This window comes from Schistocerca gregaria, chromosome 6 (assembly GCF_023897955.1).
Source record: "Schistocerca gregaria isolate iqSchGreg1 chromosome 6, iqSchGreg1.2, whole genome shotgun sequence".
Taxonomy (NCBI): Eukaryota; Metazoa; Arthropoda; class Insecta; order Orthoptera; family Acrididae; genus Schistocerca; species Schistocerca gregaria.
The window spans coordinates 329,544,356-329,572,354 of NC_064925.1; the positions used below are offsets into that span (position 1 = coordinate 329,544,356).

The 27,999-nt window shown below is 40.0% G+C and overlaps 1 protein-coding gene across 1 annotated transcript in view; it reads right to left on the minus strand.

Annotated features, from left to right (window-relative positions):
* Positions 1-9,166, minus strand: part of LOC126278955 (uncharacterized) — a 189,258-nt gene extending 180,092 nt beyond the window's left edge. Inside the window, exon 1 of the mRNA XM_049979235.1 lies at positions 8,882-9,166. Within this exon, the coding sequence (XP_049835192.1) occupies positions 8,882-8,974 (93 nt within the window). The 5' untranslated portion in view covers positions 8,975-9,166. The remainder of the gene's footprint in view (positions 1-8,881) is intronic.
* Between the last annotated feature and the right edge of the window lie 18,833 nt (positions 9,167-27,999).

The following is a 27,999-nucleotide window of genomic DNA, read 5'->3' on the forward strand; positions in this document are numbered from 1 at the left end:
TGGGATGTCACCAGAAGTTGTGCTCACCAACTTATCACATGGAAATCACTGAAATGATAGATAAAAGATAATATGATACTACTGTACAATCAATAAGAGGAAAGAGAGAGTGACTACATATCCAAAAAAAGAAAATGGAGTTAAGGCTCAGGCCTTACTTATTAACAGATATAGAGTCTTTGAATGCAGTACCACCATAGCAGAGAATCACTGTTTATATAGGACGCCGGGAGTTGTTGAAGTCCAGTTTTGCATTCCAAACAAAGATTGAAGAAAATGGTGTTAAAGCGATTTACAGTTTGTGTTACATAGATTCCATTGAGAAGGATAATCTTCAGTGACAAACAAATTGAAGTATAAGTTAACAAAAGAGAAGGAAGTCATAGAAATTTAATCTGTGCACAATATAAAAAATTAGGTGGGTAAGTCGAGCCTATCGATACCGAACATGAACTTTGACCTGTGAAGTATTGATGATGTGGCGTGTGGTGTCCTGTTCACACAGAGATAGATTAGCTTCTATATTATGTTTTGGAACATGGCTTGTGGTGTCAGACCAGTTGTGTGTAACATGCGTTTGATTGTGAGTTGGGAAGGTCAACAAATATGAATCAGTAATATAATTTGTGATGAATTATTGATCTATAAGGTAGTCTAATGTCTAGGTTAGTTTGAAAGGTGGAAGTCTGGTTGTGAGTTGGTCAGTGAATGTAATGACTTGAGAATAACTGCAATTCTTATTAATGTATGTTTTATAATGCACATTGAATTTCAATGAGATATTTATGTCTGTCATTTTTATGACATCATGGATGGGATCGGCTGGTTCAATATTTCCATAAATTATCACTGTAGTGTGTTTACTCCAGCTAAATGTAACCTAGGAAATTAGAAGAAAAGTCACTACTTTAAAAAAGCAGCTGCTGTGTCAGTTATATTTAATAACTGTTGTTTATCTTCTGTTGGCAGCCTTCATCTGTAAGCACAGAAACCTGTCTACAGTACAGGCCTATTATTTTTTGACATGCAGCTGCATAATAAACACTGCTACTTGCAATGTAGCTAACAGTAATTTTCAATGTGTGAATCTAGACAGTCGGATAATCTGCAGAAGTGGCTAAAGTGAAATGTTTTTAATTTGCTTATTGGATTGGTAGGCATTCCCAGTTTCCTGTTTTCTATTAGATAGGAGCTTGCTGAATACCCTCACAGTAGGATGACAACTCCAGTGCAAATCCTAGACAATGAGGAAACCTCAACATAAAAATTAATTTTGTGTTTTGTACAGCGATTGTACAAACGGCAGTTCAGTTGAAACAGTCTTTATTAAACCCAACAAAATAATTAAAGAATAAGTGTACTGGGAAATGTAAGAACACAATTACCTTAATTGATTTAGATGAAAAAGCAATAGTTGATGACTAATTTCGTTAAATATTTACAATGAAATATACTGATTAGTCACATCCAAATTATAGAAGAAAAGTATTATATCATAAAACATAAAAAATGCTAGATGACAAAGTTCGAAGTTAAATCACAGGAAGAAAAGTGGTGAAAGATTTATACATCAGAAAATGCAGAGTGAAAATACAGCGTTATATATTCCCACAGCATTTGGAATCTGGTGTTCCACTAAAACAAAATGGAGCAAAGCTAAACATAGTCAAGAACAAGGCATGGATAATACCTGGGATTTAAGTATATTCCGCCAGGAACAGATAGCTCCACCTAAGTCAGAGGACATGTCGTAATGAAAAGATAGAAACTCCATTAACATCAGTATTTTGAGAAGTTCCAGTCTGTTACAGGTATTTAAAAAAAGGTGAAACATTTGCACTATGCTCAAAAGAATAAATTAATAACAATTTGGAACAATATTAAAAAAAAACAGTGACAGGAATTAAATTTCACATACAACTAAACTACCACATACAGAAGCATTAGTTTTAATTCAGCAGAAACTGTTTATGTAAATGACAACATTGCTTTCAAAAGTGCAGTCTATAAGGAGATCGTAATAATGGTAATGCTACTGACTGTGATTCTGTTTCTGGCACAGTATTAAAATCTTACACTCACTAGACAGCACTATTCTTCAACCATCTTTGTAATCAATCAATGACTCAGGACATATCTTCTGACAGGCTCAATAATTTTACAGCAGCACCCATCTATGAGACTGGGGATAAGCAAACCAAATATAATTACAGACCTACTCCACTTCCTCCAGTCTATTATGGGGTTTTTTAGAAAGTGGCCTATGACATAATGCTGGTTCATATTTTCTGAGCAGAACAACAACTGACGCTCATTCTGGCTTTAATAAAAGACTGCCCACAAAGAAATCCATGCAAGACCCCACAAATGAAGTCACGACTGTGAACCAGACAAATATAATGAAATGTACAGTTGCTACTCACCATAAAACGGAGATACTACGTTGCAGAAAGTTAGCTTTTGGACAACACAGCCTTTGTCAAAGGCTGCAGCTGCCAGAGACTGTGATCATGTGTGTGTGAGTTGCATTTGTGTGAGTGTGTATGTTGTCTATTTTTGACAAAGGCCTTGTTGGCCTAAAGCTAACTTTCTGACAGTATTTTTGTTGTGCCTTTCTGCAACTCAGAATCTCCACTTTATGGTGAGTAGCAACTAGCCTTTTCATAATATTGTTACATTCCATTCTGAATTCTCCATTGTTTTAAAAATTATCCTAAAGCATTTGACTGTATGGACCATAAACCTCTACTTGATGAGCTAAAATTTTATATCGTTACTGCCAGTCGTCTTACCTGTGTAAACAAAGCTGATGGTCACACTGACAGACTATGTCACTTCAATGAAACTAACATAATATGTGGAGACCAATAAGGATCAGTTCCGTGTTCACTCTTCTTAACCAACACAAACTGTCTTACCATTGCTTCGAAGGACTAGGCCAATTCAAAGTTTGTGTTGTTTTTGGATAACACAAACACGTATCTACGTATATGTACTTCACAAGCCACTGTACAGTGCATGGCAGAAGCTATTTTGTGATAATATCAGTTTTTCTGTCCAATTTCATTCATATTTAGTGGGAGGAAAAATGTGATGTGTGATGATGGCAGCATAATGATTTCACATTCTTCTAAAAACACGTGCTCTTTGGATCTGTTCAATATCTATAATCATGCCCACTTGAGGAGGATTCCCAACACCGGTAACAATACTGTAGAATTAGCTGCACTAGTATCTTCTATGTAATTTCCTCTACAGCTCTACAGATGTATTGCACTTTCCTAAAACTCTTCCAAAAAGTCTATGTCCCTCAGTCATCTTCAAAATTCCTGATTTTACATATCTGTCCCATTTCATACTGATTCATATATTATCTCCTGAACACTTATACCGTGTGACATGGTCATGACATTCACCACTAATCTTGTAATTGGATACTTCTAGGTTCTTTCTCTTTGTCCTAGGCATCATCTTTCATTTATCCACATATGAATAAAGCTGTCATTTATTACACATTATGGAAATTTTGTCCAAGTTTTTCAACATTTCCTTACAGTTGTCCAACAATGTTTTCCTGCAGCCAACAATATCGACAGCAAACAAACTTACAGTGCTGCTGATTTATCTGATAATTAATTAGTCTATATATATTGAACACATAGGAAGTGCTACTAAGGTTCCTCAGAACACTGCCAGAGGTGTATACTTGTTCCTGAACATTTGTCACCCAGTATAACATGATGAGTCCTTTTAATCAAATATTCATTGTACCAGTCACGTATCTGCAAAAATATCCCATATAACTGTATCTTGGTTAACAGCCAAAGATATGATATATTGCAGAACACCTTTTTGACATCTGGGAAGACAGACTCCCCCTGTTCACTTGCTCTTATTTTTTTAAAAATATCATACATGAATAAAGCAATCCATGATGATTCTTTGAGAAAAGATTGCTTTCTTTGAGAAACATCATAATATTTGAGCTCAGAATATGCTCTAAGTTCCTATAACAGAAGGAAATCAGCAAGAATATGCTTTATGTTCCTAAAACAGGAGGAAATCAACAAATTTATTATGTAATTCTGTGGGCCTAATGTTTTACCCTTTTTGGAAACAAGAGTCAGCTGCATTCTTTTCCAACCATGGAGGATGAGTCACTGCACAACGTGTTTCAACAAATATGAGTTAGAACTAGAGCTAATTCAACAGTGCATTAAATGTAAAATCTAACTGTAAATCCATCATTGCTTAGTGCCTTGTTTACTTTAAGTAATCTTAATCCTTAATTATTTTTCAATGTCATTGTTAGTAACAACAACCATTGTGAATCAGCCGTTGGTATGGGAGTGTCCTTTTCAGATGAATCCCTTTTTTGAAAGCTGTATTTAATATTTCTGCTTTATGTCTGTTGACTTCATTTTCACCTGACAGAATCTCAAGAGATCAAATCGAAAATTTCAACAAGTGCATTGACTGTTCTTATGACCAGACATTCCTAGGATTTTATGACAAATATTTCACCAGGTTATGAGAGTGAAAATTTTATAGTCTTCATGTGTGGTCCTTTTTACAAATGCACGAGTTGCTAGTAAGTTTTATCTATCAAATTCCTGGCAGTCACACCTATAACACAAAAGTAATAGTATTCCTTTTCGTAACATTCTCCAAATGGTGCCAAAGAAGTTGTGTTTGTTGTCTTTTATTACTTTACTTTACTTATTCATTACGATTGACAATTATAGCTTCATTCACATTTAACCAAAATTGTTCTGTGTATGCCAAATTTGAATAAGTAAGTTTATGAAGACTCTCTAACTGTTTGACCGAAAATCAACACTCTCCTTATTTTCTTGGTGTCATTTTCACCTTTGGTGACATCAGACCTGTGACACTATCGTTTCGATCAGTTCTGTCTGAATAGTATATGTAATATACTATTATACTTATACATAGTAGTTAAATGAGGCAACTATTAATCTAAGTCCACCAAGCCCGATTCCTCTCGTGGATATTAGATTGCTTACATTACATGAATTTGCAATTGTAAATAAAGGCAACCATCAGTTGTAGAACAGAATGACGACAGTGAAAATTTGTGCCAGACCAGGACTCGAACCTGGATTTCCCGCTTATCATGAGTTGTCACCTTAGCATTTTGCTATCTGTGCATGACTCATGACCAGACCCAAACTTCCATGTGTTGTCAACCATGTGTCTATGACCTGTACTCATACATCCATTATGTTCATTCCTGTACAGATCAGACGTTGGACTTGGAAGTCGTTTGCCCGGTATTGGCAGCTAAATACGATACTGCAGTCCCTGTGTTATTCTGATTATGACTGATGCAAAGTTCCTTTGCACATGCATGCATGCAGGCACTGCAGTGACTACAGCCATTATGAAATACATTAAACGAATTCACAATTGTGAATGAGGACAACCATCAGCTGTAGAATGGAATGGTGACAATGAAAATGTGTGTCAGATTGGGACCAAATTTCCCACTTATCATGAGTGGCTGCCTTACCATTTGGCTATCTGTGCATGACTCACGGCCAGACCTAAATTTCCATTTGCCATCAACCATGTGCCTATGACATGCATGCATGTTCAAAGTAAGCTTGCATCGTAATCAAAATAACACAGACACTGCAATTTCATATTTGTTTGCCAATATCGCGCAACCAACTTTCAAGTACAATGTCTGACCCGTACAGATATATACACAATGGATGTACAAGTGAAGATCGTAGAGGCATGATTGACAACATACGAAAGTTTGGATCTGGCCATGAGTTGTGCAGGAATAGCCAAATGGTAAGGCAACTGCCTGCGATAATCGGAAAGTCCGGGTTCGAGTCCTGGCCCAGCACTAATTTTCATTGTCATTTCATTCTGCAGCTGATGGTTGTCCTTAATCGCAATTGGGAATTCATTTAATCTATTTCATAATGGTTGTAGTTGCCGTAGTTCCTGTTCCTTTGGACATGCATGCATGTCCAAGGGAGCTTGGGCTCATAATCAGAATAACACAGGCACTGCAATATCATATAAAATTGCAGTCAGATTCATTTTGTACCTTGTTAAACCCAATGTTTCTACTTCTTACTATAAACACTCCTCCTCAGAAGTCTAATCTCTCTTTCTGACACACATTCCAAATTTAATGTTTTCATGAGATGAAAGCCAACAACCATTAAGTTGTTAGAAAATGCATTTTAACAATCAGCTGTTTTATTTAACATATATGTCATGTACCGGTTTTGGCCACAGACAATCATCACTGGATGTAAGGCAAAACACATCAGTTAAAAACACTGTGGCAACCCGATGCTGTATCAGCTTAAAAGGAAAAGGGGAAACGTTTTTAATGTGTCTGCTTTATCTTACACCCAGTGCTGATTGATTGTCTATGACCAAAACTGGTAGATGACATAAGTGTTACATAAAACAGTTGTTGGTTAAAATGCATGGTTTAAAGCACAGTCCACATGTTGTCAAAAGTGTCCTTACCCTCTGTTTCAGATTTCAACCATCTCCCAGTTCCTATTACGGTGTGATGATGAATGCTTTCAGTGAGACGCATGAGCTTTGGAATTACTCAGGCAACAAATATTTTTGAGATTCGCACTCCAGGGATTTGCCAACCATTCTGTTGAAACGATTGGTTCAGCTGGCAGATTTTATTACTGGGAGGAGAGGGGCAAAGGGGGGGGGGGGGGGGGTGTTCCAGTGATTTCAACTAATCTAAAAAGAAATTTCATTCTTCACATACTCTGTCACCTGAGTATCTATCTCTTGTGTATCAAGAGTGCAAACTAAACAATATCAAATACAGTGTAGCTGACAGCCCTAGAACTGTTTCACAGGTAATACTTTATGTTGACATTATTGGTCATACCCCTAATGAAACAGAGGAGGTAAATTATCTCGGTGTCCAAATGGATAATAAGTTAAAATAGACACACATGGAAAAACTCATCAGAAAGCTTATTTCAGCATGTTTTGCACTTAATAATATTTCACTGTATTTCCCTAAAGACACGGGTGCTGACATATTTTCATTCCCAGGTTTTTGAAATTATCTTATGGAGCAATACACCTAAAGCAAATAAAATATTTCATTAGTGAAAGCAATCAATAACAATATTGGTCGAAGTAGGCAACTGCAGATAGGGCTTTTTAAGGCTCACTTCTCAGTACATTTATAGGAATTTGTTGCTGATAATAAAAAAGTGGTTACAGCAGAACTGTAATTTTCATGAACATGTTACAAGGCACAAAAATAATTTTCTTGTAGACTTTGCATTCTTCTCTGTGGATTAGTATGAAGCTATTTACTCTGGTGCAAATGTCTTCAACAAGTTTCCACATAACATACAGCTATAAATTGGAAATACCTCATTAGCCACTCCTACAAAATATCCAATAATCTAATTTCAAAAGACTGGAAATTTCTTTAAACTGTATGGCAAATAGTAAATGTTGAAAAACTGCATAAAAACTAATAACGTGTTGCAAACAGGTCTTTGTCGATACAAATGTTATTTTGCACGTACATGTAAATGATGCAAGTAAATTATAAGAGCAGCTCTTAAATGTAACTGAGGAATTTACAGTCAAAAGTTGATACTAACCTTACACTTTACTAAATGGCATTTAGGAATTGACACTGAGCTTCTTAAACACAAATAATATTAGTCGATAAAGTGATAGTCAATAGAGTGGGAAAATGGGTTTCTAAGAGAAGTTTTGCTTTAATGTATCCCCTGACCCACTCAATATCTCTGTGGGTTTTCTTCTTGATGATTTTGTGTTCAGGTGGGATGTAGATCACATTACATACAACGCAATGGATAAATAGGAGTTACATGCTAAGGTTCCTTTAGAAAAGTTCACCATACGTTAGATTTTCTTTCAAAGTGATATAATTGTGCTCCATAAGAAGTGAGGTTAACCTTATCGCTTTACTGAGAATTCAAAAACAAACAAATCTGTGTCAACAGCATGTTATGCTGCTCTCTGTCACCATTCAACAACAAGGTAGAGTAGTTTCTTTTCAAAAAGACAGACGAATTATAGTATGAATTCACGGTTAATGAAAACATGAAATAAATATGCAAGTACCCGTGTTTACAATATTTAAAACGCCTAAGTTTAACAAAATATAAGAAGCTAAGGATACTAAGGGCTAATGATACACTAGGTTGCAGATATATGTTACTCATCTCTACCGGACCCAAACAATTTCGGAAATTAAAACGTACAACACATTAGAAGGCAGCAGATTCGATAGTTGTAATAAGATGCGTCAGTATTATTTAAATATTTGTCGTAGTTAATTCAAAATTACTGTACTATTGTCCTGCCCGGTGACTTCAGCTAGACCACCTTTATTATGAGGAAGTAATGGTGATGCTTTCCTTCTCGATATTAGGGTCTGCGGCGTTAGTAACTATTGTGGTTTCCTTTATTTTACAGACGTCGCAAAACAAGTATATAAAATGGTGTGTGGTGATACACCTGAGAACAGACAGACTACTGTATTCAGTCATCACATGGTGTTATTTCTCTCGCGCCTCAACAAAACGCGGTACCACAAATGGCCTACATCGGTCTCGTCGATCGTACGCCAGTTTACTGATGTATCCGATGTCAAATTTGGTTAAATTTCTTAGTATATACATGCAATTTCAGTGTAAGTACAATTGTAATTCCAACATGCTTTATTGCGTGCAGTAGCAATAAATATCCAATACTCATCTAATTATTTCCGTGTTTTTCATTACACACACGAACTTAGATATTACGCAAAAGTCCGTTTTTATTGGCAAAGAGGTAATGTAATCATGCAAATAATTTTTAATTTTCTAACCAAATATCTTCGTTGAATTCTTTCGTTGTTTTTCCTTATTTTTTCGATTCTTTCTTCCAAAAGAGAATCGTCACTTCTTGTCGTCTGTGACATGATTCCCTATGAACAACTTAACCTCACATATTACACCGTAGCGGAGGCACACTCCGCTGTGCTACTTGGCGTTAAATTATGTCTTTGCAACAACGCGCGTTTCAGAGATAACATGTGCCTGGCTTCCACAGGTATATAAAACTTGCACATACATGTATCGCATTCCATCCCCACCCCCTCTTACCGTCAGCACTGGCCGTAGAACTGGCTTCGAAAAAGGCTGCACTCCTACGACCTACTTTACACAACCCAAGTCATAATAAGTACAACGCTGTTAAGGCCACATACTAACTATGTAGTGCAGCGTTCATGGAAATACGAGTAATTAACGTTTTGACTTTGATTGTCGTGAAATGTGCAACATCTGGTAAACTACTTCCCTAGATATCCAAAGGCCACTGATGCGACTGTAAAGGTACGTTTCCTGACTGATTTGTTATTATAGAAAAGATATTTAAGGCTAGTGTGAGAGTGTAAAGCCATATAATGAACGGCATGGATGTAACATGTTAGTACAATGTGGCGCATTATCCATGGTAAACCTGCATTATTATCAGTTAAATGATATTATTCAGATTCCGCATAACAACTATGTCTCAGGATGTGCAAGCAGTAAACGGACACATACAGAGAAATTCCGAGGAAAAGTTGGATGCTTTCCAAGAGACCCTTAGTCAGCACTTAGCATCGGAAGAAGAGGACATGACAACATTTGATACTTGTTCTACGAGGAAACGTTCAAGGGTTTACTCGTCCAAAACTACGTGAAGGTTCGATTCCTAGATTTTTCCCTAATCTATCACATTATTTAATTAATGAACTAAATATCCTTCTGGGAAGGATCCAAATGAAAGAAGGTGTATTGGAAAGCTAGTTATTGATAAGAGAAATGAAGACTGATTTGCAAAAAGTGCGATTAAAAGTTTTTCAGATGTTTGTAAAAATGTGGATATTGCCCCTGTAAGGACAAGTGCTACAATACTATCATAAATGAGTAATTATACTTGTACAGATTATCAGTGGAAGGAATTACAAAACATCAAACCATTGTAAAGATTAACAGCTATGAACATATTGCTTTCTTCCACGGTTCAGCTGAAAATAAGTCTAATAGACCTATTTCCATGTGAGATCATATTTCGTTCTAATGTAGCTGATTTTAGCTTTCGTCTTCTTTTTTTTTTAGTGAGAAACTGCAATGATAAAAAGCATGAAGTAGTACCAGTTTCAAACATCACCACGCAAAATTTCATCCTGCCATAAAACTCTTGAGATAGTTGCTTAAAAGGAAGTAATGCGTATTTTGTGCAATTTCTCTGCATTACCTAATTTTTTAAATTCTTATGAGTGAAATTTCTGCTCGATATAGAGACACCAAGCAAGAATCTATAGAAGCAGCTCCTCAGAAGTATGTTGTTTGTCAAATCAGACACTGAAGAAACAGGTAATGAAATTCTACTGAATTAAGCCAGACTTACACAGTATTTCTGCAACTTCACTACTGCAGTGCTCCCAATCAGGTAGCTTCTATACACACAGTGAAAAACGATTGTGTGTTGTGTATACAGAGTGCACAAGCACATTCAAATAAAGCTTTATTACAGACCTTATTGTGACAGTATGAACTGTACCAGAAATCAGAATTATAATCAGCATATAATAGAAGAGATAGTCATCTACAGTGCACTGATGGTTTGAAACGTTTTTTGGTGCAACATGCGTCCAGAATGTTTTTTTCTCGTAGAGTAATCTTTTATTTTCACATCTCAGTAGCTGGATATGGCGTATTGCTATGAGATGGAATGACATTGTGAAGCCAGCCAGTTTATACCAGTTTATGAATGCAGATAAGGACAAAATCGTATGGAATATAATGACATCAGGGTTTGATACTCCCAAGAACCCACATCTGTTTCATTCAACTGAAAATTACCCGGATCCCCTGCACCTGTATTGAAGAATAGCAAGCAAAAATTGTAATGCTCTGTGGACACCATGGATAGAGGAGAATCGATTGCAGCAGTAAGTACCTGGCATACAGATTCAATTATAGAGTTTACATTAATTCATTTAGATGTGGCACTCATTTCAGTTGAGGCAGAAATAATTAACTAAAATGAAACAGACCCAAAAGTACATTCCAAACATGTGGATGTACTTATTAGCATTTCCTTTTGGGCCTAAAGCATAAGGTTACAATTCACTTCACTTCTTAAAGGATTTTTGATGGTACAAATATGAGTTGGTAAATACGGACTGTTTTTGTACATTGCGCCCTGATTCTGTTATTACAAGTTAACATTAGCAGGGAGACAGGATATTACTTTTGTTTTGGAAAATAACAGGGAAATTACACCATTAAAAATAGTAATTTTTCAGTTAATATCGTACAACTCCTCTGTTACTACAGAGTAGATGCTTTGAGTAATAGTACTGCAGCAGCTGTCAAAAGATTGCCATTTTCTTGTCCTATAGACTTCCGTGACTGCTGGTCATAGATTGTGGCCCCAGTGTAATGCCAGCTTACATTACAGTCAGAAAAGTTAAAAACCGTTTAACTTAATGGCGACGTGAACATCCTCCCATCACTATCCACGTGCTTCTTGCAGTTGCTACCTGATGAATTGATTAAACAACACATGTCCCCAGTCGTTCATTTATGCATGTGAGTAGTTCGCACCATGGAAAAAAATGGGCTTTATGTCCAGCTAAGTGAAGAAATAACTTTTTAAAGTCGCAATATGTTCTTAAACTTCCTGATACGAATCTCGGTGTCACTTCCAGCAAACCTGTAGAATCACTTACTTGTATCAAAGCAACACAGTGACATTTCCAGTAAAGCAAGGTATTCAAAAGTGGAAGGTTATTCATGTGTATCTCCTCGATTTTAGAAGACAAGAAAGTTAAAGACAAACAGAAAGAGAAACATATCAGTGGACAGAATTTGACTCTAATTTTCGATTCATAATACACACCTCACCATAGTTACAGAGCGCACCAACAAGAGCCAGGCGTATCGAAACCTAACGTTTTGTGTCCTTGAATCCGCTAAATGTGCATCAGTTGCGATGTTTCAGCGACGATTTAATACAAAAAAGCTCCAACAGGCAAAACAGTCAATGGGAGGTACAAAATATTCTGTAAGACTGGCAACTTATGTGATGCGAAGGAAACAGGCTGTACATGATCAGCAGCAGGTAGAGTGGAGTGTGTGCTGGAATCATTCGTCAGGGGCCTGAACAAATCAACAAAACGTGCGAACAGAGAACTACAGATACCACAGTCAACTGCCTGACATATTCTATGTAAACATCTGCATGTAAAACCATATTGCCTGCAATACTTACATGTGGTGACTACTCGGTACAGTAAGCAATGTTCTGACTTTTCAAATGACTTGCAGCAGCTACTAGAGGAAGGTAGTGTTCACAGAAGTAGATTTTTAATGATGGTGCCACAGTGAATTGGTGTGGAAAGGTGAATCATTATAACGTGCACGTTTGGGGCACAGAACACCGACACAAGACTGTGGACCACGTCGTTAATTGATCTAAAGTTAACGTCTTTTCTTCCATGTCCCCTTTAAAAGTTTGTGAACTACTTTTCTTTGTGGAGAAAACTGTAACTGGTTTCATGTACCTGGATGTACTGCAGCAAAGACTTATCACACAATTACAGCAAGACAGTGGAGACTTTATTTTAAATAAGGCAGCAGTGCACCACACTTTCAGTCAGATGTTCGTGATTATCTCAATATCGAACTGCCTCAGCACCGTATTGTATGTGCCGTACTCTTCTTGAGTGGCCCCTGCAGTCACACAACTCAGTTGCATGTGATTTCCTTTTCTACAGTTATGTTAAATATCGTGTGTTCCTGCCTCCACTGGAAAAATTGCAAGGGAGTATAATTAATACAGGCCCTGGTATTAACCATGACTCGTTGGGGCATGTATGGCAAGAGTTTTGACTGTCATATTAACGTTTGCCCTGTAACATGGGTTAAAAGCTTGGAGATATTCTCTATCCACTGGTGTGTGTCTGTGTCCTGCATGTCATGTAGCGTTCATGCAGTCCTCTTCTGAAACCACAGAAGAATTTAAGAATAACACCATATTGTAATTGAGAGGATGGGTTTGCAGCGTTATTCATGAATGCAGAATTGTCAATATTATAAAGGTATTTATACTTTAGCGGAATGATAATAAGTTTTTACTTTGATTATTTAGTGCAAATATTACAATTAAATAGAAATAGGAAATGTATTTCTGCGTCAGAGATATGAAGCTACTCTTGGCGTAAATAAAATCCCTTGTAAATGCAACAGTGTTATTATTGACTCAATCATTGAATGATGGCTGATCCTGCACCGTTCTACAAAGTCTGATTACGAAATTAAGTACAGGAAAAGTTATATTTACAGCAACTGTTGCCTCGAAGAACCATGACTAAGGCTCAAAAACAATTCAAACTGTTGAGCGAAGGGCTTTCCTTTCTATGTACATTCAGAGCATTATAAATAGCAGATGCAGTAAACATATTACACTGGTAATAAAGAGGTCACCAGCTGTCCTGTATCACAGTGTTACTTGTAGATAACGTAAGCTGCAAAGTGTTACATGTCGTTTAGGCAAACGACATTTCACACTCCTTGTGTAGTACAAGGAAAGATGATCGTGAGATGATAATATTAGGTAGCGAGTAAGTTGCGAAACATTTACTGAGCAAGATGTGCAGACATTAAATGGGGTTGGAGGAATACGTGAAAACGGCAAGAGGTGGCTTGATTATCAAAGAGCAACCACACTCTCCAAGAACGTAAAAAAAAGACGAGAACGTTTTGTGACAAATGAAATATAGTGTAATCTGGATTGTCGTGCTGAGCCTTTGACGTGCTTGTACTATAAAAAGTTGTGTTCTACTCAATTTCACGAGTCACGCTAATGATCTGCACACCCATTCAAGGAAATATGTGTTTGTACAAGGAAAGTAGTGGACATGATTTTGCGTGATATGAGTAGCAATTGTCTTCTTTTGCTCCAGTAACAGCTGCAGAACATGTAGTAGTCAAGTCTTTCTTCAGCTGTACATGGGGTTTTAGAAGCACTGATTGACAGAACCTCTGCTTCAAGAGAATCAACCATGGCGACCAGATTAAGAGAAAAAGGTAAAAACATTATTACATTGGGTGACAGATCTAATGAACTTTTCTTCAGCTACAAGCAGCGAGCCAGCAACTACATAAAACACTAAACCAACAAGAAAAACACTTAGTTTCGCGACCATGGCAGTATGCAGAGCGTTGGAGCAACGGTAAGAAAATGGAACATTATAAATTTGTAAACTCTTGAAATTGAATGAGTGAAAAATTTCGGCGCTGCTAATAAGAACAACGATTAAACAAAATGAGAAACTACAAGTGAATTGATGTAAAACTGAGTAACGTTCTGTTACGAAGAAATCGAAAAGAAATATTGGAACACTTTGCGAAATCTGAAGACAAGTCATACAATTATAGTACAAGTATTATGGCAACTTCAGTTAAATCTATGTGCCAAGTAAACCACATTGACACATGCATATAACAATGTTTTTATTATGATGAAGTAATTTTTCGGTGGGTTTGTAGGAAAAGTTTGCAGTGGGATCAGAGAAGATTTCGAATCTTGACATCGGTGGGGATGCAGTAGTACCTAGACAACGCTGCAGCTATGCTGCTGTATAACACAGTGAGGTCCACCTATCGCTGTAATTGAGACACTGGCTGCGCCAGGTGATACAACTCATCGTGGTACATCGCCACATACATGCGGGTGCATTGGCCACAGGATAAGAATGCAGTTCATTGGAAAGGCTAAGGTGCTCAGAAAATACAGAAATCCATTTTGAAAACTTGTTTTTGCCTAGACAGTGGTACGGTGTTTCACTGTTGTTGTGCTTAATAAAACTGTGCAGTAATAGAGAGTATATAATAGAGAATATTTGCATTGTATGGCAGTCATTAGTAGATGAATGACTGCTTAGGCTCCAGAATAGGCTAAAGAATTTTGCAACAAATATCTGACAAAATGAGCTCCAAATTTAAGGAATTATCTGACAAAGTAAATTCTAATGTTAAGAAACGATCTTACAAACTCAACTCTAATATTAAGGAGTTATCTGGCAAAGTAGATCCTAATATTAAGGAACAATCTGACGAAGTAGAGTATAAAAGTAATGAACTGTCTGTCAAGGTAGAAAACACGAAAGAAGAACTAAAATTAGAGATAACAAAACATATCAAACAGGAAATAGAAGCTAAATTAATTAACACTGCAAGTTCTTTTACCCAGTTGCTTCAGGAGTTGGAGGATAAGATCAATAGTCAATGAAATGTAGTTAATGAGAAAGTTAAAGAGCGAATCTCAGAGGCGAATGAATGTGTAACTGTTTTAGAACGACTGCAAAGAATTTAGAGAACTAGCTAACACACCTGAAACGTTATCGAATTTGGAGGAACGATTACATGAATTGGTAAATTCTACCATACAAGAAAAAGTAGAATCGCTTAATACTAAAACTCTTTCTAAGGAAGGTGGCGCTGAAGAACATGACTGTTGCTCAAAGTATGTTAAACTTTATTCTATTAAACAAGCTGTACCAATACAGTAATGCATTGCTCGCAAGAGTATTTTCAAGTTGTGGTTAAACCACATTGTCTATTAACTGGTAATATATTAGCCAAAATTTTAAGGTATTCTTGTCTTGGGAAGGGGTAAGACATGTAACTATATTCGAATATCTCCATGGACCTTATTCAACCTTTTGTGGATGTTTCCCACTGTCTCGTTTTCACAGCACAGGAATTCTATGACAGCACGTTGCTTCTGACGAACGTCAAGTGTAGCCATCTTGAAGACATGCTGTGACGGCGCCACTCACGGGAACAGGTTGAACTAAGTTTTAAAACAAGCGTGAAGAATGTATCTACACACTTTAAAACTTTCACACATGCAGATTGAAAACTGTATTTTTACAAAAATTGTGTGCATTTCTTTTGGAGTGACCCTCGAACATTTACTGAGGATGAATAAAGTACTAAACTGTAACTTTTCTTTGTCATACCTTTGTTGGAGTATGTCGTATCGATTTCCATATAGTCTGCAGGTAACTGAACTACCATTTAAACGCAGTTATTCAGTAAATTTCAAACCAGGCAAACGCTGTGTTGAAAGCAGTGTATATTGTACTGAAATCAGAGAATTTCTGTCAAAAGTAGTCTCTGTAGCGCCGATACCAGATTAAGAGAAAAATTTGTGAGGAGATGCAGTGCAACACTGCATTAGCTGCTGATCGCCAGTAAGCATATCTGTGTTAAGGCAACAGGCTTGTGAAATTATTACAAGATGGGCTACCCTCACTCAACGTAACTTACCAGTACAGCATTAATGCATGGCGCAGGCAAGGCGATCTTGCCAGCATTGGGGTTTCAGTGGTGTTGCCCAATATGTGACCAGGACTGGCGCATTGGCACAACAATTGCGCTGCTGTCAGGTATAAATAACTCTTGATTTTATAGCAGAGTCATTCACAGTCCAGCAGTACCACCACCATGCTGGGCCTACATCAGCTGCTGCTTTGAGACCCTGCCAAATAACTGCTTCCTGCACTAAGTGCGCCCACTGGACTTGGAGCCACAGTGTAGTAGGTCTGTTGGTCAACTCCAGCAACATCCAGACTCCTGCTAGGAGACAGTAGGGCATAGCACCCATCTCCTAACAACTCAGTGGGCTTGCCCCTTGACGTCCACCTTGGCCGCCAGGCTGCTGTAATTCATCAAAGCAAGATTCCAGTACATGCTGCTGACATTGGTGTTGTAGCTCACACAGTAAAGGCGTGAGCACAGAGCCCGGTACCGAATTGGCAAAGCAGGGCGCCAGTACATATTGCAGCCATCTGGACGGACGCTAGTCGCCAGATGACTGACTACTGGCCCACTCCTGTGGGGCAGGAATGTGATTGCTTCCCCATCATGCCGCAGAACCAATGTATAAGTTGGAAATAAAGTGTTGATATAGACAGTCACTTCTTTTTGGGCCACATCATCATGACATCCAGTATCACCCCTTGGCCACCCAGCCCCCTGACAACTTGGTCACCCCATGCCACTCCTGAGGTTGGCTACAAAGTGGGGTCAGGAGTTCTGACATCGCCTTCAGTGGGCATAACAGTGTGCATCATCCATACAGTGCAAGGTCTGAATCGTGATCTGCAGTATCAGTGTGGCGGTGTGAGTTGAGAAACTTTATTTTCTATGTGTGTGGCAGGCATGAGATCTAAGAGAAAGTGTTATGTTAACTTGAGTGTTACTTTGTTTAGACCATAAGAACCATCTGATCTGCCTGAATTATGTGGGAACAGTAAATGTTGAGACTCTGCGTGTTTGACAATAAGGTGCAAGATGTAACTGTTTTCTTTCTGTGAGTTGGTAATTACTACGTATTTGTATTGTGTATGAATGAAGGATAAAGGTGTTGGAATGGCAGAGTCAAAGATACAGAGTATCACTGGGCCAAAGGCACTTCAGGTATTAGCTAATGAGGCCTCACGATGGGGAACAGAAAATCGGTCTTGCTTAGTATGATAGCAGATGGGTATGAGGACTTAGTGTTGCTCAAGCCACCCAATCTTGTAATAGACCCAGCTGCCACTAACCTAATCAGTCCACTTTAATGGAATGTCGTCTGAGGATGTGATGTTGTTCGTGGAGGACCTGACTATTATTTGGGGTTAATTAGATAACCAGTTGTTGCATGGAGCGAAGTTACATTTAATGGGGGAGGTAAAGACTTTTGTGAGATGCATGGATGTGATGAGCAGTTGATGTGTTTGAGCAGCTGAAACAGGGGCTTCTGCGGAGATATAAGATGCAGAATAGAGCAAGCTTCTTTTGGGAGCAATTGAACACTATTAAAATGAGGCAACGGGAAACTGGAAGACTTTGTCAACAGAATAAGAAAAGTGAATATACGAACATATGAAATGACTTAGAGTGATGAAGCGAATAAATTGTTGCTACATGAGACCGAACAGAGGGTGTTCGATGTTTTCCTATGGGGTTTGCCACAGGATATGACGATGATGTTCGGTTTGTGGGGTGCTCAGCTGCATGGTCATCAGCGTCCATACAAAGTCGTAATATTTGCAAAGTCCATTTTTTTTACACAGTCCAATCTAGCCACTGTCACGAATGATGATGACGATGAAATTATGAGGGCAACACAAACACCCTGTCCCTGAGTAAAGAATATCCCCACTCCAGCCAGGAATCAAATCCAGGGCCCCGTGATCCAGAGGCAGCAACGCTAGGAAGTAGACCACGAGCTGCAGACACCACAGGATATGTCTAGGAGGTGCATACAGGGTCGCCTAAGGAACTCTATACAGCTGTAAGATCAGCAATGGACTTAATGAAATTAATGTGCTGATGAGTGTGAGATAGGCATTATGTATTGTCTGCAAATGTGAAGTGTTACAATTGTGGGCATACAGGATATGTACAGAAATAGTGTTGCCACCCTCAGTGGAATAGGGGTGGTATGTGTCATCAGCAGCACTATGGCAACACTAGTAGTTTGGACCAGGAGGCCACAAGCAGCCATTAAATGCAAGAGGGAACCTGAAGTCTACTGAAAGGCAAAGCCATTGAAGTCAGAGACGCAACAAAATATGTATGCAATAACGAAATGTGCAATAGTGAGTGCCTTGAAGGGCAGGAAATATAAGTTTTTATTAGATGCAGGAGCACATGCGTCGGTAGCTAGTAGGGACCTAGTCGGTTCGAGATGATGGGGCCCGCCATATTATATGTTAAGTGGACGGAGGATAATGATATAAGACCATGGAGGTCGGTGGAAACAGATTTTTGGTTGGAGACAGTATATGGAAGTAGTGCCTCATGTAAGCAAGGGATACAGCATGATCCTGGGGTTAGAAGCTTTGCTTCAAAATGATTCCGTAATTGACCTGGAGCGATGTGTAATGCAATTTTATGGGAAAACATCCCACCATGGGGGTGCAATCACCAATGTATATTTGTTGCAAGGTGTGTACACCGTTTTGGGCTATACGATTACACACTATACAAATAAATAAAACCTTGACTTGGCATAACTGTGTGCCCAGTGGCACCAGGAAGTTGAGTTGGATAAGTATGGAGCAAGACTTAACTAACCGATTTTTTATGCATAATAGAACTGCTGGAAGGGAATGAAGTTTTAGATTCAAAGTGTTGATGGTTAAAAGGTGTGTCATACAACTGTGGGAGAAATATGGTGGGAAGGTAGTACCGGTACCTGCCAAAATCGACAGTTTTGGCGCTGAAAAAGTAGAGATGACAAGGGGGATATGGATAGCATGATTTGACATTCCAGAGGATGAGGATTGCTGCACAGAAGATGCGAGCCATATAAAGCCTCAGGGCTGTATTACAGAATAAGGAGGAGCATCTAAATGGAGTGCAGAGAACACAGGTGGAGTGCAGAGAATACAGGTGGAGGAGCTGTTGATGGAATATCAGAGTCCATTCTTCCCTCGTGTTCAGATGTCTGTTGTCTGTTTGTCCCACTGCAAAACACAGAATTCCAACAGCAAATGAAGCACTGGTGTACCAAAATCCATACAGAATACCTTGGTGTTTGCAACTGATTCTGTGAAGTATACTAACCAGCAATTGGTTGTTGGGAAAATAGAAGATAGTAATAGTCTATGCGAAGCAAGAATTGTGATTGTCTAAAAAGTCCTAAGACAGTTCAAAGAAATACAGATTTTGCTGCTATTACGACCAGTTTAAAAGTAAAACTGTAACAGATGCATAACCCACATCCAACATTCCAGAGACAATTGATAACTTGGGGCAGTACTGGTATTTCTCTACCATGGATTAAAAAAGGGATTCCACAGTTGAAGGTGGCTCTGGAGGATCAGCCATTACCAGTATTGCAGGATGCTATTTAGGCTGAAGAATGCTGGTGCGACATTTCAGCGTTTGTTGAGCGGAGTGTTTAATGGACTGAAAGCTTGCCAGAATCTAGTTTGTCTGGGCAATATAACTGTGTTCTCAGAAGGCACAGGAGGACATAGAAAACGTTTAACAGAAATATTGCGAGCTGCACATCTGATGTTGAGTAAGGAGAAGTGTCATTTTATGTTGGAAGAAGTAAGTTATTTAGTGGACATCATTAGCAAAGATGGGATGAGAAAGGATCCAGGACTGGTATATGCAGTATGACATTTTTCAGTGCTAAGGAAAAGTAAAGTGTTAACAGTCATTCTAGGGTATCTCAGTATACTATAGGAAGTTTTAAGGGGGTTCACTGATATAGTGCAACCACTCACGCAATTACTGAAAAAGGCTTTGAAATTTGTGTGGCCAGAGGACTGACAGAGAGCATTAGAAGTACTGAAGAGAGTTTTGTAATCATGTCCAGTGTTGATGTTAATGGATTACCATAGGGAACTACATAGTTTGGTGAAGCATATAATTATGCTCTTGGGTGTGTTCTAATCCAGGTGTCAAAGATAAGAAACACTATTGCTTTTGCATTGTGAGAATTTAACAGGATCGAGAAAAACTATTCGACCTCATATGAGAAACAGTTAGCCTCATATATGGAGTGACACATTTTTAATTTTACTTTTATTGGAGGATCCACCCACCAGATTAACAAGATGTGCATTATGACTCAGTGAGTTTGGCTATGAAATAGTTCACAAGCCAGGAATGCAAATGCATTAAGCAGGAATGTAGTGGTAGTATCAGAATGTATTAGTGCAGCTCTGGAAAAAAATAGTTCCAATTTGGGCCGCCACATGCGAATCTGGCGCTGAACAACATCTTATTGATGTCACCGGTTCTCAAACTCTGTGCCGGACCGAGACTTTCGTGGGCTAGTGCTCTACCATCTGAGCTACCCAAGCACGACTCACGCCCCGTCCTCACAGCTTTACTTCTACCAGTACCTCGTCTCCTACCTTCCAAACTTTACAGAAGCTCTTCTGTGAACCTTGCAGAATTAGCAGTCCTGAAAGAAAGGATATTGCGGAGCCATGGCTTAGTCACAGCCTAGGAGATGTTTCCAGAATGAGATTTACACTCTGCAGTGGAGTGTGTGATGATATGAAACTTCCTGGCAGATTAAAACTATGTGCTGGACCAGACTCGAACTCGGGACCTTCGTCTTTCACGGGCAAGTGCTCTATCACCTGAGCTACCCAAGCACGATTCACGCCCCATCTTTACAGCATACAATTGTCTGTTTCTGCCAAAAGCTTTTTTGTTGGGTGTAGCTCATGAGGGTGAGGCGTAATTTAGGCTTGGCACACTGAATCCACCACTGTAGAACGCTAGCGTAGTGACTTCGGTGCCGCTGGAGCTGTTACCATGTTATATTAACCTGCTCTTCAAGTTGGACATCCTGCAGAAGGCTGACATTCAATTTCCGGTAGCCTTTCCCACAGTAAATTTGCTGGCTTTGTAGGTTAAGGCAACACTGATATGCACAATGGCCGGATATGTTGACAGGAGCTATGTTACAGTTCACAGTGTGTCGCTGGAGGGTATCAGACACATAGATCATATTCAGCCGACTGGCGGAATGACTGGTTACAAAGGTGTACACTACCTGTTCACCGTGCAGTTGTTCCCATGTATCGTGAAGACGCATGCCATGAATTAAACGTTCAAGTTCGATACATCTGTTCGTGTTAGGAGTTTGGTCTCTGTCGTTAAGCACACGATTGAAGTCACCACCATGGATGAGATGTGCACGATAAGCGCTAAGAAGAATGGGAACCTCGTTTTTATAAAAATTTGAACGACCTCTCTTATGAGTGCTACCAGATGGGGCGTACACGTTAACAATCTGCACACCATTCACTCGAAGAGAAGTGTCATAACCACTAGACAGCTGCTGCATGTACGTAAAGGGTACACCATCGTGCAGAAGTATGGCAGTGCCTACAGCATCCTGGATATTGATGTTATCAATAAGAACGTAACTGGGCGCTTCTAAGACTGTGACAACCTCCTGCAGGAGGGCAATGTCAACGCTGGTATCATACAAGAAATCAGTTAGCGAATGGAGTTTCGCCACACTTTGAATCCTATTCATGTTAAGTGTAGTAATATTGTAGGTTTAGCAGTCGCACATGATGGCTCAGAGGACAATGAGCACTGAGTGTTGGGATCGTCCTTCTCGGAAGCTTTGAAACAAGCTCGTTGGTAACATCTTGAGTATGAGGCGAAGTATCAAAGCCATAACGGGTCAGGGACTGGAAAGTTTTGCAGCACGATGGTCATGCGCGAGAGCAGCTACTGCTTCATCTCCTTGTCCTGCTGCCACCATGGCTCATTGCTGTCGGGGTGCTGTGCGATGCGCACAACGCCCTGTCCTTAACTGCCGGCTGAGTCTGTCAACGTGGTCTCATCTGCCTGGCCACCATGCGGGGCTGCGACGGACGTCGGCGAGTTCCTGCAGGAGTGCTGCTGCAGCTGCTCGCTGCTCTGCTCGCTCTTCCTCTTAGCCGTTAAGCCGTCGGCACACGTACCGTGTAACTGAACGTTGAGCGTGCCGAGTTTCTGACGTCATAGCGTGGAATAACACCCTCGGGAGTCTTTCCGAACGTGCAGAATAGTATCTGGCATGTCAGATATCCTGAGCGTGCGTCTGAGCTTTGACCAATGAGATGGCACAACGCCAACTACGTCACAAGCACGCCGACTCCTGTCAGTACAGAGTTGTAAGGTGCCATATTGGCATTCATTTCAAGCCTATATGTGTGTATATGCCGTTTCTGAGTAAATTGAGAATCACTGGAAAACCCATTGTTAACTGTGTGATTCGTTCCAATAAAATAATGCTTCATTCCAACAAAATAATTATGAGAGTAGACTATTTGAAGGCTGCAACACACTGAAGATCCACTCAAAACTCATTGTTCTTGGTACAATTTGTTATAATTTAATTTCAATTTGGAACATATCTACAATTAAGGTTTTCAGCAAGAGGTAACATAATATGGTTACTTGTCAGCGGAATGATATTGGTTTAGCATAATAAGTAGTGTCACTGACCTATATCGTTATATGTTGGAGCAGTGGTTCGTGTCTTGACACTAACAAATTTTTTTTCCTAACATTCGTGTTTTTATTAGGTTCTGATACTCTATTGTTAGTTTAATGTAAGTATATACTATAATATTAGATGTTATGTAAATATAAGTTCACCTTTTTTCGAGGGGTGACTTTGTTCGATTGGATTAATCTACAGGACAGCTTGTGCTACTTGTATAAATATATTTTGCTCCTTTTTCTCTTGAGTTTCGGAATTCACGTGTTGCAAAGAATCTGCTACTGGGTAAGAACAGTGATCAAGTAAGATTGACATTGGGTTTTCACTAAAATTTGGGAATTATGAAATAAAGTTTATCTTATGCGAAGAAGTATTCCAAATTTTTAACACACTGTTTGTAATTGAACTTTTATAAGCCTGTGTCCTTTGATTGGATATGGTACTTTCCTTTCCGTGAATGATGGAGGAAATGTGCGTTTTAATAGAGCTAACATGCGAATTTTACGTGCGCCGTTGAGTAAACAGTGTGATTTACGAACTAGAAACATCCCTCAACTGCCGCTGGAGTGCATTGCATCACATGTACCACGTTGGGACACACGTACTGAATGCACAAGTAGCATCGTTCCTGAGTGTTCAGCAGCACGTTGAACTTGGCACACTCAACATTAACGTTTGACAGCATGGTCCGTGTGCCGACGGCCTTACAGTACTCTGTTCCCTCTCAGCGCTCAGTAGTGCCTTCAGGTGTTTGGTTTGTTCACGAATGAGTTCTTGCCTCGTGGTGTTCTCTCAGCGGACTGAGAAAGAAGATTGAGGTTCAGTCTCGGTGCCACATTCTGACATGTGTATGGGTCTCAAATCATTCGAAATTTGCTGTTTGTTACTATTCCTTTTGCTTCTACTTCGGCAGCCTTTCTTCGTTTCTGCTGCAGTCTTTGCCGATAGGGGTGGTTCAGGCAAACCGATCGGCACCCGCTCGTGCGTCTCACACGCTTCGTTTCAGAGGTGGCTGGCGCATCGTTGGTATCCAGCGGTAACTGTCCCGCCGAGGATGACGTGACCGAATCGACGTCTGTCCTACAGTGAATGTCTTTGGCATTGCATTCCACCTGAACTGACATCTCCGCCTCGTTAACACGTTCCGGCTGCTGGGGTTGTAGTATAGTCCCCATGACTACCTTACTCAATAGCGGAACAAGCCTTTAACTACCGTCTGCAGGACATTCCCATGGAAGCTGAAATAGATGTCGACATGTGCAGTTCATCCGCAGATGTTCTGTTGAATGGCAGATCAAACAGGTAGGGGGTTGTCCAATGTAAGTTACCTGTGCGCAAAAACCGCCAATGACAACATACGAAGGTATATGCTTTTTTAAGTCTACATGTACACTTCACACGCCACTGTTGTCATGGTAGCGATACACACTCAACCATTTTTCATTGGTAACTGACAAAACAGAGCCATATAGTGAGAGAGAACGTGCAATCAGATCATAAGGGCATTCAGGTGGCACATTAAATACCCTGACGGTTCTCACTCTGTATCCCGAAGGCAGGATTTGGACATTAGTAACACTGCTATCATTATGACAAAATGGTCGTATGGCAGCATGTTCCTCAACGAATTTCTCATAAGTGTCACTTGAAATAAATTTGACAAATAATGTGTATTGCTCAAACTTCAAATGGAACATGTCGACTATATCTTCAGGCAATTGCAAATCCTCAAAAATCCACTCACGAATTTCAAACGCCGTCGGTCGCAATGCAACGCGATCGAAAACACACTGAACGCCGTTCGCTCGGTTAATTGTCGATCTCGTATTTACAACAGTTATAAAGAAAGAAACGTTAACAGCGCTCGCACTCGCTGTTCAGCTCTCCACATCAGCACTGCTCGCGACGTAAACACTGGCCCGCGCTACCGCCCGTCACCGCGCGATGTGCACTGACATTCTGAGCTACCCAAGCACGACTCACGCCCCATCCTTACAGGTTTACTTCTGCCAATACCTCGTCTCCAACCTTCCAATGGTCACAGGAGCTCTCCTGCGAACCTTGCAGAACTAGCACTCCTGAAAGAAATGATATTGCGGAGACATGGCTTAGCCACAGCCTAGGGGATGTTTCCAGAATGAGATTTACACTCTTCAGTGGAGTATACACTGATATGTAACTTACTGGCAGATTAAAACTGTGTGCCGGACTGAGACTCGAACTCGAGACATTTGCAGTTCGCGGGCAAGTGCTCTACCATCTGAGCTACCCAAGCACAACTCATACCCTGTCATCACTGTTTTTCTTAACCTGTACCTCGTCTCCTACCTACCAAACTTTAGAGAACGTCTCCTGAAAACTTTGCAGAACTAGCACTCCTGAAAAAAAGGATACTGCAGAGACATGGCTTAGCCACAGTCGAGGGGATGTTTCCAGAATCAGAATTACACTCTTCAGTGGAGTGTGCGCTGATATGAAAGTTCCTGGCATATTAAAATTGTGTTCTGTACTGAGATTCGAACTTGGGACCTTTGTCTTTCGTGGGCAAGTGTCTCTACCATCGGAACTACGCAAGCACTACTCGCACCCCACCATCACAATTTTGTTTCTACCAGTACCTCGTCTCGTACCTTCCAAACTTTACAGAAGCTCTCCTGCGAGCCTTGCAGAACTAGCCCTCCTGAAAGAAAGGAATTTGCAGAACATGGCTTACCACAGCCTAGGGGATGTTTCCAGAATGAGATTTACACTCTGCACCGGAGTGTATGCTTATATGAAACTTCCTGGCAGATTAAAACTGTGTGCTGGACCGAGACTTGAACTCGGGACCTTTGCGTTTCATGGGCAAGTGCTCTTCCATCTGAGCTACCCAAGGACGACTCACGCCACATAGTCACAGCTTTACTTTTACTAGTACCTTGTCTCCTACCTTCCAAACTTTACAGAAGCTCTCCTGCAAACCTTGCAGAGTGAGCACTCCTGAATGAAAGGATATTGCGGAGACATGGCTTAGCCACAGCCTAGGGGATGTTTCCAGAATGAGATTTACATTCTGCAGCGGAGTGTGTGCTGATATTAAACTTCCTGGCAGATTCTTGACTTTGCAGATGGCATAAGTGACTTTTGGGATGTAGTTCCTTGGCATTTGAGAAAATATTGTGCTGTGATTGTGTTAGGACACTGTTTGAAAATATGGAAGTGAGATTCAATTTCAGAAGTAAAATATATAAATGTGAAGTAAATATAATGTCATAAAAATCTTTGCAATCTTTCATCCACATCAAATGCCAAAAAGTACTCAGCCAAAAGATCATGGAAATTCAACTACTTGTTCTGGCTGGAAGCCCTACACAATATTATTTGAATTTATTTTTCTCTTACCCAAGCTTCCAAAGAAATGAATGACTCCAATGAAGAATATGGTATATTAAATTCACAGAAAAACATATAAATAACCATGTTCAAACTCTCTTCATGAGATTCCTACATCTATAGTCTGCAAGCTACTTACTGACAGATTAAAACTTTGTTCTGGACCCAGAGTTGAACGCAGGACGTTGGTATTTCGCAGGCAAATGCTCTACCATAAGACCTACACAAGCACGACTCGCGATCCGTCCTCACAGCTTTACTTCTGCCAGTACCTCGTCTCCTACCTTCCAAACTTTACAGAAACTCTTTTGTGAACCTTGCAGAGTAAGCACTCCTGAAAGAAAGGATATTGCGGAGCCATGGCATAGTCACAGCCTAGGAGATGTTTCCAGAATGAGTTTTACACTCTGCTGTGGAGTGTGCAATGATATGAAACTTCCTGGCACATTAAAACTATGTGCCGGACCAGACTCAAACTCGGGACGTTCGCCTTTCATGGGCAAGTGCTCTATCATCTGAGCTACCCACCCACGACTCACGCCTCGTCCTCACAGCTTTACTTCTGCCACTACCTCGTCTCCTACCTTCCAAACTTTACAGAAGCTCTGCTGCGAACCTCGCAGAACTAGCACTCCTGAAAGAAAGGATATTGCGGAGACATGGCTTAGCCACAGGCTAGGGGATGCTTCCTGAATAAGATTTACACTCTGCTGCGGAGTGAGCGCTGATATGAAACTTCGTGGCAGATTAAAACTGTGTGCCAGACCGAGTATCGAACTTGGCACCTTTACCTTCTGCGGGCAAGTGCTCTATCATCTTTTTTTTTTTTTTTTTAATCGCTTTTGTTCGTTGAATCTGCTCAGGGCGGACGTCGTAAGACATCCGTTTACGTTCGTTGGTGATCGATTAACTCAGGTTTTTATTACAGAGGGCAGCTAACCCTCTAATTGAACACGCTGAGCCACCGTGTCGGCAACCGTCTGAGCTACCCAAACACGATTCACGCCCCCTCTTTACAGCTTACAATAGTATGTTTCTGCTGAAAGCTTTTTTGTCGGGCGTAGCTCATGAGGGTGAGGCGTAATTTAGTCTTGGCACACTGAATCCACCACTGTAGAACGCTTGCGTAATGACTTCGGTGCCGCTGGAGCTGTTGCCATGTTATGTTAACCTGCTCTTCAAGTTGGGCATCCTGCAGAAGGCTGACATTCAATTTCCAGTAGCCTTTCCCATGGTAAATTTGCTGGCGTTGTAGGTTAAGGTAACACTGATATGCACAATGGCTGGATATGTTGACAGGAGCTATGTCACAGTTCACACTGTGTCGCTGGAGGGCATCGGACACACAGATCCTTTCCAGCCGACTGGCAAAGTGACTGGTTACAAAGTTGTACACTACCCGTTCACCGTGCAGTTGTTCCCATGTATCGTGAAGACGCATGCCATGAATTAAATGTTCAAGTTCGATACATCTGTTCGTGTTAGGAGTTTGGTCTCTGTCGTTAAGCACACCATTGAAGTCACCACCAAGGAATTTCAAACGCC